This window comes from Sporothrix schenckii, assembly GCF_000961545.1.
Source record: "Sporothrix schenckii 1099-18 chromosome Unknown Cont44, whole genome shotgun sequence".
NCBI classification, from domain to species: Eukaryota; Fungi; Ascomycota; class Sordariomycetes; order Ophiostomatales; family Ophiostomataceae; genus Sporothrix; species Sporothrix schenckii.
In genome coordinates this window covers 2124647-2141322 of record NW_015971145.1, presented here as the reverse complement: position 1 = coordinate 2141322, position 16676 = coordinate 2124647, and the positions used below count along the sequence as shown (strand labels likewise).

The 16676-nt window shown below is 56.7% G+C and overlaps 8 protein-coding genes across 8 annotated transcripts; 4 read left to right on the top strand and 4 right to left on the bottom strand.

The window, feature by feature from the left end:
* Positions 1 to 2907: 2907 nt before the first annotated feature.
* On the bottom strand, positions 2908 to 3867 carry SPSK_09600 (solute carrier family 25 (mitochondrial phosphate transporter), member 3; the record flags this gene model as incomplete). The annotated part of the gene is made up of 1 exon (XM_016736172.1): positions 2908 to 3867. One exon carries the CDS (start codon positions 3865 to 3867, stop codon positions 2908 to 2910), a length of 960 nt encoding a protein of 319 aa, XP_016587436.1.
* A 1832-nt stretch (positions 3868 to 5699) lies between these two features.
* SPSK_08957 (amidase) lies at positions 5700 to 7457 on the top strand (the record flags this gene model as incomplete). The annotated part of the gene is made up of 1 exon (XM_016735540.1): positions 5700 to 7457. One exon carries the CDS (start codon positions 5700 to 5702, stop codon positions 7455 to 7457), a length of 1758 nt encoding a protein of 585 aa, XP_016587435.1.
* Positions 7458 to 8114: 657 nt separating this feature from the next.
* Positions 8115 to 9720, top strand: SPSK_09076 (uncharacterized protein; the record flags this gene model as incomplete). The annotated part of the gene is made up of 2 exons (XM_016735656.1): positions 8115 to 8336; positions 8389 to 9720. The coding sequence occupies 2 exons, from the start codon at positions 8115 to 8117 to the stop codon at positions 9718 to 9720; spliced, it is 1554 nt and encodes a 517-aa protein (XP_016587434.1).
* A 117-nt stretch (positions 9721 to 9837) lies between these two features.
* SPSK_08837 (uncharacterized protein) lies at positions 9838 to 11772 on the bottom strand (the record flags this gene model as incomplete). Its single annotated transcript, XM_016735423.1, has 1 exon — positions 9838 to 11772. One exon carries the CDS (start codon positions 11770 to 11772, stop codon positions 9838 to 9840), a length of 1935 nt encoding a protein of 644 aa, XP_016587433.1.
* Positions 11773 to 12113: 341 nt separating this feature from the next.
* On the bottom strand, positions 12114 to 12392 carry SPSK_10140 (uncharacterized protein; the record flags this gene model as incomplete). The annotated part of the gene is made up of 1 exon (XM_016736694.1): positions 12114 to 12392. One exon carries the CDS (start codon positions 12390 to 12392, stop codon positions 12114 to 12116), a length of 279 nt encoding a protein of 92 aa, XP_016587432.1.
* Positions 12393 to 12525: 133 nt separating this feature from the next.
* Positions 12526 to 13334, top strand: SPSK_09716 (uncharacterized protein; the record flags this gene model as incomplete). Its single annotated transcript, XM_016736287.1, has 3 exons — positions 12526 to 12751; positions 12826 to 12860; positions 12924 to 13334. The coding sequence occupies 3 exons, from the start codon at positions 12526 to 12528 to the stop codon at positions 13332 to 13334; spliced, it is 672 nt and encodes a 223-aa protein (XP_016587431.1).
* Positions 13335 to 14129: 795 nt separating this feature from the next.
* Positions 14130 to 15296, top strand: SPSK_09432 (uncharacterized protein; the record flags this gene model as incomplete). The annotated part of the gene is made up of 1 exon (XM_016736004.1): positions 14130 to 15296. The coding sequence occupies one exon, from the start codon at positions 14130 to 14132 to the stop codon at positions 15294 to 15296; it is 1167 nt and encodes a 388-aa protein (XP_016587430.1).
* Positions 15297 to 15812: 516 nt separating this feature from the next.
* SPSK_10110 (uncharacterized protein) lies at positions 15813 to 16115 on the bottom strand (the record flags this gene model as incomplete). Its single annotated transcript, XM_016736666.1, has 1 exon — positions 15813 to 16115. The coding sequence occupies one exon, from the start codon at positions 16113 to 16115 to the stop codon at positions 15813 to 15815; it is 303 nt and encodes a 100-aa protein (XP_016587429.1).
* Between the last annotated feature and the right edge of the window lie 561 nt (positions 16116 to 16676).

Here is a 16676-nt window from a genome sequence, read left to right as displayed (position 1 = left end):
GCGGTGACCATCTGTGGCACCAGTTGTCTCCAGGCTCTCTCACTACGCCCTTCACGCTCTTTCTTACCTGCAGAGATACCCACATTACCACCACCTACCTTCCCTGCCAACCCTTCTTCAAAGATGTCGGATCACAGCCAACCAGAGACCGGCTTCGGCCCGCTTCGTTTGGATGCCTTGAGGGTCCGCAAGTCTTTCTCCTCTTTCCTGTTCGCCCGCCCATTTCGTTTGTCCTCCTTTCGTTCCCTGTCCTGGAGAATAGAGTCTCTTGCTACAGGGTGCCGCTTGCACAGAAGAGAAAATGGAACACGTTTTCGTTTCAATTTTCTGACAATGTGCTTCTTTTTCCTTTTGCTTTCTCTTTAACTTTTGCCGAACTTAGCGCAGCAGTCGCTCGATTTTTTTATCGGCCTGCACCGAGACCTACTACATCCCGTCGTGTCTTTTCCGAACAGCTTCCCCCCACCCCCTTTTTTCTTGTTTATTTCCTCTGCTTCACGGTGGCCCGTCATGGCCAGCACGGAGCCTTTGCAGCTGTGCAGGTGCAGGCTGCATGATGATCTTTTGGTTCACATTTCTTGCGTATGCACACCCTCTTCTGCGCTCCTTATCACCTCTATGAAGTACATACAGTGATACCGAGAATGCACTACCATACCCACGACCTTCCAGCTACCTGCTACTATGTTTCTGCAGGAATATGTTAGCCGGTGGTGTAGCTTCACTGCGTTCATCACCCTCTCTTCTGGATTGCCTTATCATCTACCACCTCTTCTCCGTTGCATTTTTTACAGTTTGCCTATCACTTCCTACATACGTGACCTCCACGGCGCACTTGGCACCCGCATTTCTGCAGTAGTCTGTATTTCTCAAGCTGCCTATCGATGCAAGGAAGCAAAGCAAAAAGGTTGATGTGAGGAATATGTGCATCCCACTGCGCACATCTACAGGCCACTCCCCACGCGTATACCCGCTTTATGACCCACGCTTTACTTTTATTTGCTCTACGAAAACCTGCGGAAGTAGTATGACATCGCATGTGGCAGGCAGACAGGAGCAAATACGACGTCGAGGGCCGTACTTTTGGAGTAAAACAATCCTAGACCGCGAACCACCTTAGCTCTTTCCTTCTCCCACGCGGGGGGATACGTTTTTTCTATTGTTGTATGCACGACGTGGGAAGGGCTGTCTTTGGTCTTCGCCTTCAGTCGTATTTTCCCACTTGTTCTAGCTGCCTTGGAGCCCTCTGGTCGCCTTGTAGTTTCGTAGCTATCCTTCTAGCCCGTAGCCAGAAAATGTGTATTTAAGGACCGTGATTCTCCCGGTTTGGCATCTTCCAAAAATATTTCTTCTCTCTCATTATCAAGCAATTTATTCTCAGCATCTCACCAAACATCTTCATTATCATACAACCTATTTCGACCTTAAACAGTCACCCACCCAAATCATCAAAATGGCCCCTTGGTAAGCCATAAGTCATTCCTCTTTTTCTGGCGTCAAGAATCGGATTAGCCTCCCGCGGCTGCAGTCCATATGTCACCTCGTCACCTGTAGACAGGCATTCCATAAGAACAGAACACTAACGACTTATCCTATTTCGTAGTGACTGCTCCTCGTGCGCCTCTGGCTGCTCCGGCTCGTGCTCCTCCTGCTCTTGCAGCTCCTGCAGCGTACGTCTTTCCCCGTGTTTCCTTTACGTGTCTACACATTGAATGGCCTCATATGGCGTCTGTCCAAAACCAATACTGACATTGCATTTCTCTTATCAGCACTAAATTGCCACTATTCAACCCCAGCAGCAGCCGCACGCTCCCTTTATCTGAAGACTGACCATGTTGTCTCCCCGTGAGATCACGATGGCTTCAATAAAGGCTTCATAAAACACAATGAGATGCGACTGGTTTACGAGGGTGGGATATTGGCCACTTCAACATACGTGGGAAACAAAACCTTTTTTTATTGTGGCTACATATGGTTCCTATTTGTCGCGATCGCTAGCTGTCAATACCCAAGGGGATCCAACAAAAAAGAAACTATCCTGCTTCGTCAAGAGGACTCCAGTTTCTTTTTTAATTTCTCTCTTTCCCATAGTCCAGGCCCAAGGCATTTCAAAATACTAGACCATCTGTTGTCCACCTTAAAAATAGTCAAAGGCCCGTTTTCACGGACACAGGTGCCGTTTGCACGTGAAAGCATTGCAATGGTAAAAAAATCCCCCTCTTGTCAAGAGAGACAGAGAGGGAGAGAGGAAGTGAGCATGAGGCTACAAGATCAAGCAGTAAGTCTGCCTACTTCTGATATGTAGCATCGGCTCCAGACAGGAAAAGCCTATCCTTACTTCTTCGGGGGTGGGGCCGGGCCGTGAGGCGCCGGGGCAGCCGGGGCAGGCTTGGGGAAGTCGTAGCCGTCTTTGCGACCCATGCTGGCAGTTGTGGGGTGGGTTGTTTTGTTGTTGGGCTATGGAAATCGTTTTACTTTTTTTCGTTTGCTGCGTTTGCTTCTTGTTGTAGCTTTGCTGATAAAAGGAAAGAAAGTAGACTCGTAAACGTATACGAAGTCGGCTATTTATACCCTTCTCTTTTGCCACCAATATTTATTTTCGACGAGGTGCAAAGTGAGGTCAGGGTGTAGATGGTGATGCTAGGACTTGAGCTGTTACTGTCAACAATCACTTCCCGCCACGTCGTGTATGAATTGGAAGTGAGTGAGTTTGATGACTCTATTATCGTTATCCAAGTCTAGAAAGACAAAAGCTAAATACAATGATGATCTAAACCACAACAAACACGATTGACATTGAAACACAAGAATCTTGCAAAACTCCGCAGGGTGAAAACACAGACGACCAAACAGCCGAAAAGGCACAAAAACAAATAAAGTCAAGATGAAAGAACCCGCTCTCTATTTTCATGACTTGATTAGCTTCTCCTCCTTGTGCAGCTCAACGCCCGCCGGTGCGCCCACCAGGGCCTTGCACTGCGCGTAAATCACAAACTGGCCCGCCACCAGACCGCATGTCATCACCACACGAGGGCCCAGACCCGTCAGCAGCAGCCGCTTGGGGCCAAACTCGGACGCCAGCGTAAACATGCGGCTCAGCACGCCCTGCTTCGGGTCGCCGGCACCCTTGTTCATGGCCGACAGCAGCGTGTCGGCCGGGTGCGAGAGCACCGCCGCCGCCACACCGGCCACGATACCCGACGTCAGCTCGACACCGGTTTGTTGCAGGTGCGTCAGCTTGGCTTTGCGCTCGGGGCCCATGGCGCGGAAGATGACCTCGTTGGCGGCTTCGTGGACGGAAAACTGGCCGACGGCATACGGCACCTGCTTGAAGAGGAGGGGGATGAAGCCCGAGTAGAAGCCGCGCAGGCCCTCCTCGCGGGCGATGCGCACGAAGCCCGACGCCAGACCGGACGCGAAGCCGCGTTGCGACACGAGCCGGATGCGCGTGGCCTCGAGCGGACAGAGCGCAATGTCGGCGAAAAACTCGGCGCTGGCACTGGCGCCCAGGTAGACGGCGGTGCGGTGCGGCGTGGCCTGCTCGATGCCGCCCAGCAGGTCAATGTACTTTTTCTTGAAGAACTCGTAGCCGGCAAACTTGGCGCCGCCCTGGACGAGGTAGCCGACGGCGGTCGGGCCGAAACCGGTCAGCAGCGCGGCGGCGCCCTCGTTGGCGACGATGCTGCGGCCGGCCGAGATCATGTTGAGGCCCTTCATGGCGCTGTCGACCTGGATGCGGGTCTTGACGACGTCAATGGGTGTGGCGGCGCCATGGGTGAGTGTGGCGGCGAGAGCGCCGGCGCCGAAGAACTTGACATAGTCGCCAGCCACGAATTTGGGCGTCTCGTTGGACGTTAGTGTCGCCATTTGTAGTGGCTGTGACGAGGTGGCGAGAGTGAGATTAGGGACGGGACGAGGCCGAGACGAATGAGGTCGAGGCTTGAAGGGATGCGAGGAGATCCCCGTTGGTGGCGGCGAAGAGGCGACAGGTGAGGAGGAGGTGAAGAAGAGATAACAAAAGACGTGAGGTTGGATACGTGAAGCAACAGAAACCCTCGAATTGGGTGCGCGCGATTGTGGCCAGGAACTATCGAGTCGGGGGTTGTTGACAGCTGTGTCCGGCAGGAACGATGCAAGTTACTCAGCTGCAGCTGCGGCGGGGTGACGTAAGGACCAAACTACGGAGCGAAGAGCAGGTGCGAGTGCGTTGTAAAATGAGCGCTAAAGACGATCAACAGGGAATTGCACGAAAGAAGTCGCGCGAATCGCTCGACAAGGAAGGTGTGATGGTGCTGTGTGTAAGGGAAATCGAGGAAGGAGGGGAGTTTGAAAAAGTGAAGTTGCAATTCAATCGCAAAAGAATCAATTCAAATGAACGTCTCTGAAGTCCATGAAAGTAAGGAAGTGCGATGCCCATCGCAAATAAATCATTTTCAAGGGCCGGATCCGACGCCGACAGCGCCCTGTTTTGTGTTTATTGGGACCATGCCGTCATCGATGGGCCCGGCGACTCCGCCGAACGGTCATGCAAAAAAGATTGGTTTTGTGCACCATCGCGCTTTCCTCGACATTTTTGCAGTGGACGGGCCTGCCGTTGACGTACCTGCCTCCGGTGCGAGTTTCGTCGTTCGCCATTCGCACCTGCCCCAAAGACAAGACCATTGGGCTCCTGAGGCACGACGTTCGGAGACGCGAGACGCCGAAAACGAACTGTCTCGTTCCTGCCCCTGTCCTCTCTTAAGCCCGCTATTGACGGTTCGACGGGCTCATACGGGAGCTGCAGCGATGGTCTCCTTTGCTCGGCAGCGCCGGTAGCGACGAGACAGCGGACTGACTGGACGAGTTGTTGACGAGTGGGGCATTAATGCAAGAGCGGTGTCGGCAGGTTAGTGGCCGAGGCGCGAATTCAGCGAGCAAAAAAAGGCAGGCGCCAGTGGAGGAGAGGGGCTATTGCGTCAGACAAGGCAAGAGCTCTAGTGGGGCAAGCCGAGGCGGCCTGAACAAGATATCAGCTCGAAGCAGACATAAACAAAACTGCGCCCAGTTGTTGTCGTGCAAAGATCAGAACTTAGAAAGATGTATTATATTGCACCGTGCTACGGAGTGTACAAACGTATTTCTTTATGTCGTTGCATCAACATTATCTTGCGTCCATGTCGACAGCAAGGACAATCATCGTCACGTGACTGCGACAACAGGACCTCTTTTGCTAGGTGTTATTTCTTTGATGCCTTTCTCTGTTGACTTTTGTCAGGGGCGAAGTTCTCGACAATTAAATTCAAAATTCAAAATTCAAGCACACTCGAGGGAGTCAAGAATGTAGGGCGCTGTATGGCGTCTAACACGACCAAGACGACGTTGGCTTTTGGCCACGCATCGGAGACTGCCGACCGCCAAGCAGATGCATTTCCCAAATCGGCAACTGCGATAAGACTAGAAGATCAGATTTGCCGTGCAGAGAGTCAAGTTCAGTGCCATGAAGACTACACGCCACCATAGGATAGGATAGCCGGCGGGGGCCCGGACGATATCTATACGCTGAGCTCTGTGCGGGGGAGAAAGCGTGGTTGTCACTCGTATCGGATGTCACTCGTATCGGGTGAAATATTTACTCTTTGCCAGTGCAAATGGTTTTTGACAAACTCTCACCAGGTAGCGAAAGGGACACACCTCGTCTTTCTCAACGGGCCGTTACAAAAATGTCTTCGACAGTCGCCCCCAGTGGCCTCGACAAGGCTACGTTCCAGGCCCTGGTGGCCTCGTTCGGCTTCCAAATGACCCCCCAGGACGAGGCCGACTACTATACGCTTGTCAAGGCCATGGAGGACGAGGTGCGCGAAGTCGAGGCCCTGCCCGCATACATCGACCCCCGACTGGCGCCCAGCGTGGCCACGCCCGTTGCTGACCGGACGTATGCGGTGCCCGACAAGGCGGACAACCCTTTGAACGCTTGGAGCCACCGGTTCACGCTCAAGGACGCAGCCGCTGTTTCGACTGGCATCCTGGCCGGCCGCACTGTGGCCCTCAAGGACACCGTCGCCGTGGCCGGGATCCCGCTGACTCTGGGCACCCACCCGTACCAGCTCACCAACTCGCCCAATGAACCCTTTCCCATCCCGTCAATTGATGCGCCCGTTGTCACACGCCTCGTCGAGAGCGGCGGCGTAGTTGTCGGGACGTCGACGTGCGAGAACTTTTGCATGTCAGGCTTGTCGGATACGAGCGCCTCCGGGCCTGTGGACAACCCGTGGCTGGTGGGGCATGCGGCGGGCGGCAGCAGCAGTGGCAGCGGCGTCCTGACGGCCATTCCGGCGGTCGAAAAATGGCGCAAGACGCGCGGTCTGCCTGTCGATGACAACGGCCCGGGTGTCGACCTGGCCATTGGCGGTGACCAGGGCGGTAGCATTCGACTGCCGGCGGCGTACAGCGGCGTGTACGGGCTCAAACCAACGCGCGGGCTGGTGCCGTACACGGGCATCGCATCACTGCACCCGCTTTGCGACCATGCGGGGCCGATGGCGTCGTCGGTGGCGGATGTGGCCCTGCTGTTGTCGGCGATTGCCGGGCACGACGGCCTGGACCCAAGAGCGACGCCAGAAACGCCGACACGAAAGAATGCACCAGCGTACCACGAGCTCCTAAAGGCAGCCATTGCCGCCAAGGAGAGCTGCGGCGCGTGGACGCCCACCACCGCAGGAACAGGCCTGCGCGTCGGTTTGCTCAAGGAGGGCTTGGCGCTGCCGAAGCTGGACCCCAATGTGGCAGCCATTGTGCGTGCCGCCGCGGCCAAGTTCGAGAGCCTTGGCGCCACAGTGGTGGACGTCTCGGTGCCGCTGCACAGCAAAGGCGGTGCGATCTGGACGGCGGCCATGCGTGGTGTCATGTCCGACGTGCTGTTGGCCGGCAAGGCGCCGGATCTGCTCGCGTATACGACAACGGACGTGGCAGCGCCGCCGTTGACGCAGGACTGGTACGAGAAAATGACGGCGGCCAGCCCCATGGTCGTCACAGCCGCGCTGGGCTCGGCATATCTGGGCGACACGAAGCGGTTCCCGCATAGCTACCGCAGCAAGGCGGTGTCGCACGTGGTCCAGCTGCAGGCAGCGTACGACGCCGTGCTGAACAGCGACGTGGACGTCTTGCTTCTGCCCGTGACACCGTCGGTGGCGCCCCCGCACATCATCACGGCCGCGGGCAGACCGCCAGGGACGAGTCTCCTGGAGCAGTATCAGGCGAACCTAGGCGTAAGCGACAACACGTCGCCATTCAACATCACAGGCCACCCGGCGCTGGCTATGCCGGGCGGATGGGCACCGGCCCCAAGCATGGACGGGGCAGAGTCGCCTGGGAAGCTGCCGGTCGGTATTCAGCTTGTAGGCAAGCACCACGATGAACTGGGTGTGTTGCTGGCGGCGTCCATTTGGGAAGTGGGCGGTCTTGGGCTGGACGAAGACTGATGGGCAAGGGAGTGATGAATGAGTCGGATCTGTTACTGCCGGCGAGAGAAAGATTGCGTAGCGCCATCCATTGACTGGAGTATGCACAATTGTCGCTCTTATGTGGGATATCACCCAGCGTAGTGAATTTGGGACTGTCGGCGGATGGTAGACTTTAGCCGGCAGTCCTTTTTGCAGTTCAGTTCGGATTTGTATTTTTTATTTTGTCGCCATCATTTGCTTGCCATTCTGTTTTGTGAGGAAAGATCAACCAACAAATCTGTAAAGAAATTCAGGGGAAGGCACCAGGGGAAGGCATAATTGTGAGAAAGGAAGGTGCGATGTCTTCACGAGTCGTCCTTTCCTTTCGGTGTTTTGACGTGTTGCAGCTGCCCCTTTTTCTAGCGCGTCGCTCTTGCCGCCTCGTCCAGGACGGCAAGGCAGGCATTCCGGGGACCAGGGCAATAGAACTGGGGAACGGCTTGAATGGCAAAATGCACAAAATGAGCCGCACAAGATGAGCCGGCAGTCAATGCTTCCCACGCGACCGCGTTTCCAATGCATTTGCATTGGGCCAGGCGGGATGACTGCATGCCGGTCTGTTTGACCTTTGCTTCCAACTCACCGTTCTCCTTCTTCCAACCTCAAAGCACGCCAAGACATTGAGATGAGTTCGCGATGCTTCTGCCGGCGAGAATCTTTCGACGTCGGCCTAGACTGGCCGTCTTCGTTCTCATTGGCCTCGTCGTGTATGTCGTGCACCGCAATCGAGTCGCATTCGAGGACCTGCCAAAACAATGGACGGCAGACCCGGTAGGGTGGACACGCCATGGCCGTGGCCGTGGTCGTGGCCGAGAACGCCACAAACTCCTCGCCGACGTGGCCAATACGACACTAGGTGTATGTCCCTTTGGCTGTATTGCAGGTTCTTGAGTCTTGCTAACGTGTCCAGTTCCAGGAAATTTTTGTTGTCAACCTGCCGTCGCGGACAGACCGCAGTGATGCCATAGCGCTGGCCGCCAGCCTGACGAACCTAAAGCTCACATTCAGCCCCGGCGTCGACAGTCAGACCGTCCAAGACCGCGTGCTTCCCGCCGACAGCGCGGGCCAGCCGATCCCCGCGGGCAACAAGGGCTCGTGGCGGGCGCACATGAACGTGCTGCGGCGAATCATTGAGCAGAATTTGACGACGGCGCTGGTGATGGAGGACGACATCGACTGGGACGTGCGGATCAAAGAGCAAATGACGTCGTTTGCATTGGCTGCGCAGGCGTACGGCCAGCCACAGCGGGTTCAGGGTTCTGGGACACGGAGGTCGCTGGCACAGCTCCATAGACCTTTGTTTGACAAGGCTCCAAGAAGCATTCCCGATCTCGGCGGAGCGACCCTCATGCGCAAAGGCCAGGAACCATCTGGCCTAGCAGAGGCACAACCAAACGGCCATGCCCATGTACATCGCCTCATTGTAGCCGCTTCCGATGCCAAGGGCTACACGCAAAAGAAGCATGATGTCCCCTTGGCCTCAGCGCCGGAGTACGAATGGGCGACAACATCACCCTACGGCGACGACTGGGACGTCCTGTGGCTAGGCCATTGCGGCACCGAGTTCCCGGCATCGCCGCCATCGTTTACAAAACGGCCAGACACCATTGGGGGCACACAAAGTGGCGGGCCCTCGTCGGCACCGGCCCAGCTGTCCCTCTTGCGTGTGATCCTGGCCGACGACGTCACGGTCCCTCAGCCAGCCGACCTCCGCCCGCACCCGTTTGCCCTTCCCGATCAACTTGGAAAGCAATACCCTCCTCATACGCGTGTCGTGCACACGGCCAGCGGAACATTGTGCACACAGGCGTACGCTGTCAGCCAGCGGGGCGCGCGGAAGCTGCTTTATCAATTTGGGCTGGCTTCGTTCACGACAGGGTTTGACCTGATGCTGCGGGACTGGTGCGATGGTATGTATCGCCAAGGGCCCGGAACAACGCCGAGGAGGCGTCGAGCGGCGACAACCACCGGCGGCGGGCAGTTGGCCGGTGACGATGGAGCAGAGGAGCCCCTGCCGCAGTGTTTGACGGTGCAGCCACCACTGTTCAGCCACTTCCTTGCGGCCAAAGAGACCAGCTCGGACATTGGGGCACAGGGCGGCGGCTTCTTGCACAAGACGGGGTCACAGTACATACGCCTCAGCGTGCAGCAGAATCTACGACGGCTAGCGAACGGCGTCGGTCTGAGTGGCCTGAAAGACCAGTGGCCCGGTGGATACGCAGAGCATCACGATGGTGGGTGACAGGTAAAAGACGTTTGCCGTTCTCTCGCAATTTATTGGATATATATAAATACACTCGCTCTCGGGTATAAACAAAAACATTGATTGCATACCGTATCATACACAACTTACAACTGGCTACTGCTGATCGTCTTGAAACCACAGACCGCTGTCCAGCTCCTCGTCGTACCCCAGATCTACATCCCAGCCGGTGGCATACTCCGACAGGTCGATCCGGTCACGGGAAATGGTGCGTTGTGAGCCAAAGCGGCACGTCGGCAAATGCAGCGGCATCAGTACCGTGGAACTCGGGCCCTGGCCGCGCCTCCCGTAGCTGCCAAAGACGGAACCGCGCACACCCGGCCGGGCTGGCGCCTTCCAAATCACCTTGCACGCCCAGCAAAACTCGGTCAGGCACCGCCGGCACGTCATGTGCCCGCAGCCTTCATCCCGCTGGATGGGCACGCGGCAGCCCACGCGGGGGCAGCGCTTCGCCGTGGTGGCAATGACCAGCTGCGAGCCGCGGCTGTTTTCGTGGGCTTCAAGGGCCAGCGTCCGGACGGCTCGTTCGGCCAGCTGCCGCTGCCGCTGCATGTCGTACGAGGTAAAGCGGCTGCGCTCGTGCTCGTCGCGCAGGCGCTCCAGCGCGCGCTCGTCGTCGACGCGGCGGAGGTGCTCACAGATGGTGCCCACATCGGCGTCTTGGCACACAAAACACTGGCGGGCTGAACATGCCGTGCAGGTCCACTCGGGCACTGCGTCGCCTGCGGCGTGAATCTGGCCATGGCCGCAGCGGCACCAGCGGAAGTTGGGGTTGCGGGTCATGGCGACAAAGGCGAGCTTCTTGTCGTACAGGCGCAGCGCGTCGTCCGACACGAGGTCGCGGATGGAGTTGCGGTTGAGCGGTTTGCGGCAGGCGGGCTCGGGACAGACCAAGTCGCCAAGGCGGTCGCTCTGGATGGCCGCCTCGCAGAGCGTGGTGAGGCACGGTCCACAGGCGTTGCGGTCGTGGTCGCAGTCCGGTGTCAGGTCGGTCTCGGTGTGGGGGTCGCTGTCGACGGTATCGGCGTGGATGTCGCACTCGTATGTGCTGTGGGCCCGGATCAGCGCGTGGAACGCTGTCCACAGGCCCGGGTGGTCCCAGAGGGTATCCTCGACGTCGAGTACATGCACCCGAAGAACACGGCGGCAGCCCGCATGGCGGCACTTGTGTTCGCCGCGGATGACCTGCAGGACATAGTCCTTGTCGCAGCGCTTGCAAAGGCCGCTTCGACCATGGTTGGCCTCCGGCGGCCGGTGGGATGCGCGACAGGTGGTCATGCGCCAAAAGGTAGACCGGAAGACGTGCTCTGTGTCGATGGTGCCGGTGCCCGCGCCGGTGCCCGCGCCGTCCTCACAATCCTGGCCACAGGCAACACAAGAAATGACGCGCTCCCGCGCCGGGCGCATAAACTGCAGGCCGACCTCGCTGCAAAGGATCCAGTCGTGTAAAGACGGCGGGATGGTCGGCCGGGTGGCGAGGGCGGGCGTGTTCGAAAAGCTGGGCATCTCAAACGGCGGCACTGGCGTGAAGAGGTCGCTGTCGTCGACGGCGTCAGCCACAATGTCCTCCTCTTCATCTGGCGTAGTGTTGTGCTTTGCCGCCGCTGACTCCGGATTCTCGACCGTTTCCTCGCTTGACGACGACTGTACAAGGCTTCTTGGAGACGCGCCACTGGATGACGGGGCGGACGAGTCAGGCGAGGCGATCGGGACAGCTGCGGTGTCCTCCAAGGACGTCGAGTCCCAGTAATCAACGAGGGAATAATCGCATGCCAGGCCGGACGCGAAGGAATTCTCTGGTATCGGCCAGGCTGTCAGTTCCGGTGTCTGTGGACTTGTTGCATAGTCGTACGTGAGCTCTTCGTCTGGTAGACATATGTCGATGGGTGGTTGTGGGTGAGGCTGCTGCTGTTGCCGTTCGACTGGTGATGCCGGAATAGACGTCGGCGAAGCTGCACCTGCTGCCACCTGCGACTGTGGCGCCCAGCCTTGTCGCAGGAGGGTTGCAACAGCAGCCTCGCGGGTGTTCATTTGTGAGGTGCGTATGACTTCCTCTCTTTTTTGCGTACTTTTTTGCGTTCTTTGGTTATGACGGAAGACAATGGTCTAGGGAATTTCTAGAAAAGAAAATCTAGAGGAAATTCCGTGTCGACAGACTGTGGGTAGAAGAAATTGGGATGGGATCATTGGACAAAAGAATTGCAGCACGAGACCAAAGAAACATCCCACCTCGATAGTTCACTGGCAGCCGGCCCTCCTACAGCGGAACGAATAACGCAGCACGACGGACACAATATTTTCTCTTCTCCATGAGGCGGATTATCCCAGCAGACCAAACAAGGCTGTCCAACAGTACAACACGCACGAGAGCATTAATACGAAACTATTTCCACCACTGTCACTGTAGGACCCCTCACCCGCACAGCCCACTCACCACTTTGGAGAATGTGCCTCGTTATGCTCGAGGACCTCCTTTTCTTGGCATCTTGGTCGGGCCACTTTCCCATGCCGAGCTTGTTAGGGCTGTCCAGTTTGGAGACATTCTTTTTTGTGAGCCTGTCCGTGGACAGACTCTTGTAGCACTGCTCATTGTAGTGGATGCACATTGACCGACGGTCCATATTTGGCACAAGGCGCTCCAATCGAGGCATCTTTTATATACAAGGCTGCCATGACCTGTTTGCTGCTTGTCTTTTCCCTTTCCTTTTCACTTCGAGTGGCTCAACTTCCGCATCCTTTCATTCAACATCGCCAGCCATAATCTCACGACAAACAACCACAACCATGACCAGCACGTCTTCTGCCAAGCAAAAGGCGCTCGAGGCCTACAGCGGCTCCATCATCTTTGCCGAAGAGCTGACGGCCAACGAGGGCGAGTCGCATGCCATCGAAGGCCTTGACCCAGACAAGAGCGTGCGCGATCTTCGGCACCGCATCGCGCACGCCATCGACAACCCGGCCAGCTGGTCGACCATGCAAGTCATCTTTGCCGGTGAGGTCATGGAAGATAGTAAGTCTCTCCATTTTCCGCCGCCACACAAACGATGATCCGTGGTTTTCATGTTTGCTAACCATGTCGTGCAGTGACCAAATCACTGTCCCACTACGGCGTCCATAAAGTAAGTCTCTCGTGTTTTGTTGCGAGTTTCATTTCTCAGTTCGCAGAGGTACTAACAGTCCAGGGCGATACCGTCTACTTTATCCGGACCGTCGTCGAAGCGCCGCCACCCTACAATGCCGAACCCGATGCTCCAGTACAGGTAGCACGAAAGGCGACTGCGCCAGTCCCAGCACCAGCGACGGCTGCCTCTTCCTCCTCTTCGGCGGGCCCCAGCGTCCCCGTCCTCAAAACGCTCTTTTTCAAAGACCTCGACGGCAAGTCGCTCGTCCTCAGGGACGTCGGCATCGACACGCGCATGAGCGCCGTTTTCCGCCGCCTCGCCGAGGAAAAGTCCATGGACGTTGAGTGGCTGCGCTTCATCTGGTCAGGCAAGCAGCTCAACGGCAATCTGACGGTGCGCGACTACGGCATCATGAACGAGAGCACCATTCACATTGTGGCCCGATTGCGCGGAGGCCATGATTCTGCCTGATGCGTGCGGCTTTGGGACTACTCTGTAGCTTCTACTTTCGAGAGTAGCAGGCGTTTTGGTGCCGCTGTTGGGATGTTGGCTGTTTTCTTGTTTTATTTCCTTTTTGCCGATACTCCATTTGCTTTGCAGAATATATCACGATTGTTTCCCCAGAGTACGGCGTACGGAGTGATACCGTCTCTCTCTCTCTCTCCTATAGTACCCGCGTGGCTGTGTTGTCCCCTCATTTCAAACTGGATGCCTTAGCGTTATGGTTGTCACTCGTGGGCAAGGCAAACTTCAGTTAGTTGGTCGTTTGGATTCGGATTCGCTGTAAGTCGCCCCGTTCGGGATTAGCGCCGGGCCGCAGCAGTAGCCTTCTGTGATTATTGGCGGGTGTGGCCGCCGCCTTAGGGCAGCTCCTGGCCCCACTGACTTCCGCTAGGCATAACTGATAACAACGGGCCCTGGAGGCGTCTCCTCGCCATTGCCGATTCTGCAGCACTTGCCATCGTCTACATTCGTATCAAGCATGAAGCGCTCCCCGGTTCTTTTCCCGCAATACGGCACGACGAGAAAATCACGCGGAGAGCCTTGCTTCTGACACAATCCAAAAAGGATGGGACAGATGTCGGCAACTGAGCCTTGTCCATATTGAACGCAACAGACGTGAAGGAACAACTCTGGACACGCCTCCCTCTACTGGCTACTTCTACCAAAACCAGCATACCTCCAGACATCCAGACATCCAGACATCCAGACATCCAGCTTTACACCGAAGCGCCCTCTGGTCGTCCGCCAGAGACCACTGCCAACATGGCCCCAAGCGTCATCAACATATTCCACCGGGGGAGCACCAGCAACCCGCGAAACTCTGGCGGCGACCGTGTAGCATCCACCCCGAGCACCAACAACAACACGGACAATTCCTGGAGCAGCAGACATCAAGCCGTCCGCATCCAGGCTCTTGAGGCCCGCATCGAAGAGCTGTGCGACTTGTGCGAGGCCCAAAACCAAGAGAATGCAAGGCTTTCCCTCATAATCAGCGGCATGGAGATGGCAAAGACCAAGCAGCGGGCCCAACATACCATGCGCGAGGCCGATCTCATGCACCGGCTGAATGTCAAGGAGCAGCAGCTACGGCTGGCCCAAAACGGGGGCGGGAATCCCGATGACGCCGAAACAGAGCGCGGGTCGACTGTCGTGACGGCGCCCTCCACCATCTTGTCCGACAAACCGTCCGCCGCTACCAGTTCTATCCTCCCCGACGAGCCGACGAACCCGTCCGCCGTATTCGCCTCCCTCAATGCCGAACGCACCCGTCGCGTCGAGCTCGAGGGCCAGGTCGCCCGCCTGCGCGTCCAGCTCAACGACGAGCGCCGCTGCGCATCCACGCGCAACAAGGAGCACGCCACCCAGCAGGAGCAGTTCACGGAGCAGCTGGCTGCCAAAGACGTCGTCGTCGCCGCTCACGATGCCGAGATGCACCGCGTCACGGCTCTGCTGACCGACAGAAACAATGCGTCGTTGCAACGGGTCGCCGACTTGGAACGCCAAATCGCCGAAGCAGCTGCGCGCCACCAGACGGAGACGGAGGCCCAGGCGAGCCGGCTGGCTGCGCAGGTCCGCGCCGTCGAGGACCTGCGCCTCCAAAAGAACATCCAGAGCACAGCATGTGCGACCGCCGAGCGCAAATTGCAGCGTCTGCAGGACGAAGTAGCGCGGCGCGGCGCGCAGCTTGAGTACTACCAGCAGCGCTTGTTGCGGACCGCCGAGTTCCGCCTGGTCAAGACGCCATTCGAGGCAGAGGAGGCCATCCCAACGGCCCCGCGAGGACAGGATCCGCCAAGGGCTACAGCTGCCCCAGAAGAAGTTTCTGCAAACCCTTCCACGATGGGGCCGGAATCATCCCCATCATCGCCTTCAATGCCATCAACGCCATCAACGCCAAAATCGATCCTCCCGCTCGAGACTTTAGCTTGATTCGTGTTGTGCCGTTGCCTTCACAAGTCTTTCTTCATAGAGTGGCGTTCATTTCAAGGCGTACCGGCATTTGCTGCATCATAGCGACATATATATCCATAGTCACAGTTGACAGATTTTATTGTCTTATGTGACTTGGTATTGACACCGGCTTGCCTTGTGATTGTCTTTCATCGCACCGAGGATTTGCCAATATGAGACGTTGGCTTTCGTCCCATCTTCGCTCGCCTTCTTTGTGCGTTGGTTTTAATGCATACTCTCGTGTTTCCCGGGCACAAGGCACCGCCCGCGGCCTGTATATTAATACCAACATCGGCATAAGACAAGATGCGGACAAGATGAGCAGATAATAGGAGCCGCGTGTTGAAGAACTTAACACTGCTCCTATTTCGTCCCGTTTTTGTCAACCGCCTGCGCGACAGAAATTAAACAAGTTGTCCGTCGGCGAGGCAACTGGAACAAGAGGAAGATGATAATATCAGAGAAACACAACGAAAGGGCAAGCCAAAGCTCTGCTCAAATTACCGCTTTCAGTGTGTCCTGTGTCTCGCCTGGTGTCTGCGTTGTGCAGCAGGAGAAAGACAGGACGATAGCTGTGTGGTTGAAACACCACCTGCTGTGGCAGCATACCGAGCCGACAACAGATGAATCCCAGACAGAGGTTCCAACAGAGTCAGCGGAACCCTCGGTCAGGCGCAGGTTTAGGATTTGAAACTCCCCCAGAACTCTCCACCGCGATGGTGCATATGGTGCATATGCAATGTACTTGCAACGCAGAACGCATACGATGCAGTGCGTGAGCGCCGACGTGGGTGCCATGTTTGTCATGCCCTAGCATGCCCTATGTCCGTCCAGTGCCCGTGGAAGGCATCCGTGCCGCGAGCGAGCAAATAAAATTAAAATACTCTGAAGCGCGTCTCTGCTCGTCGGGTCGTAGCAGGATGTGGCAGTGTGGCGATCGAGGTTACATCATTTTCACAAGTCGTCGATCCAGAAGTCGTGACGATCAAGCCGTGGGGGTGGGGGGCGATTAGTGAAGACGGGACAAGAAATGCTTGGTTATTCCATGCTGCCGTAAAGACACTGTCTATGCTGTTTCTGCGCATTCCAGACTTCGATGTTGAATGACTTCTTCACGTTGCCTTGTGTGCCGTGTCTCTGTTTCTAGAATACGTTGAAACAGAACCGGTACGACTCAAACAGAGACTGCCGTTTCTCGTCTTTCCCCCTTCACAAACGGCTGTGCGATGCTGAGCTCGACATTGGTCTTGATTCTTGGCTTGGGTCGTGCGCGCGTGCAGACGTTCATCAGAGACACTCCATGTTGATCACCGACCACTCAGTGCACTGGTGCTTGCACATCGTCCATCGTTGGTGATG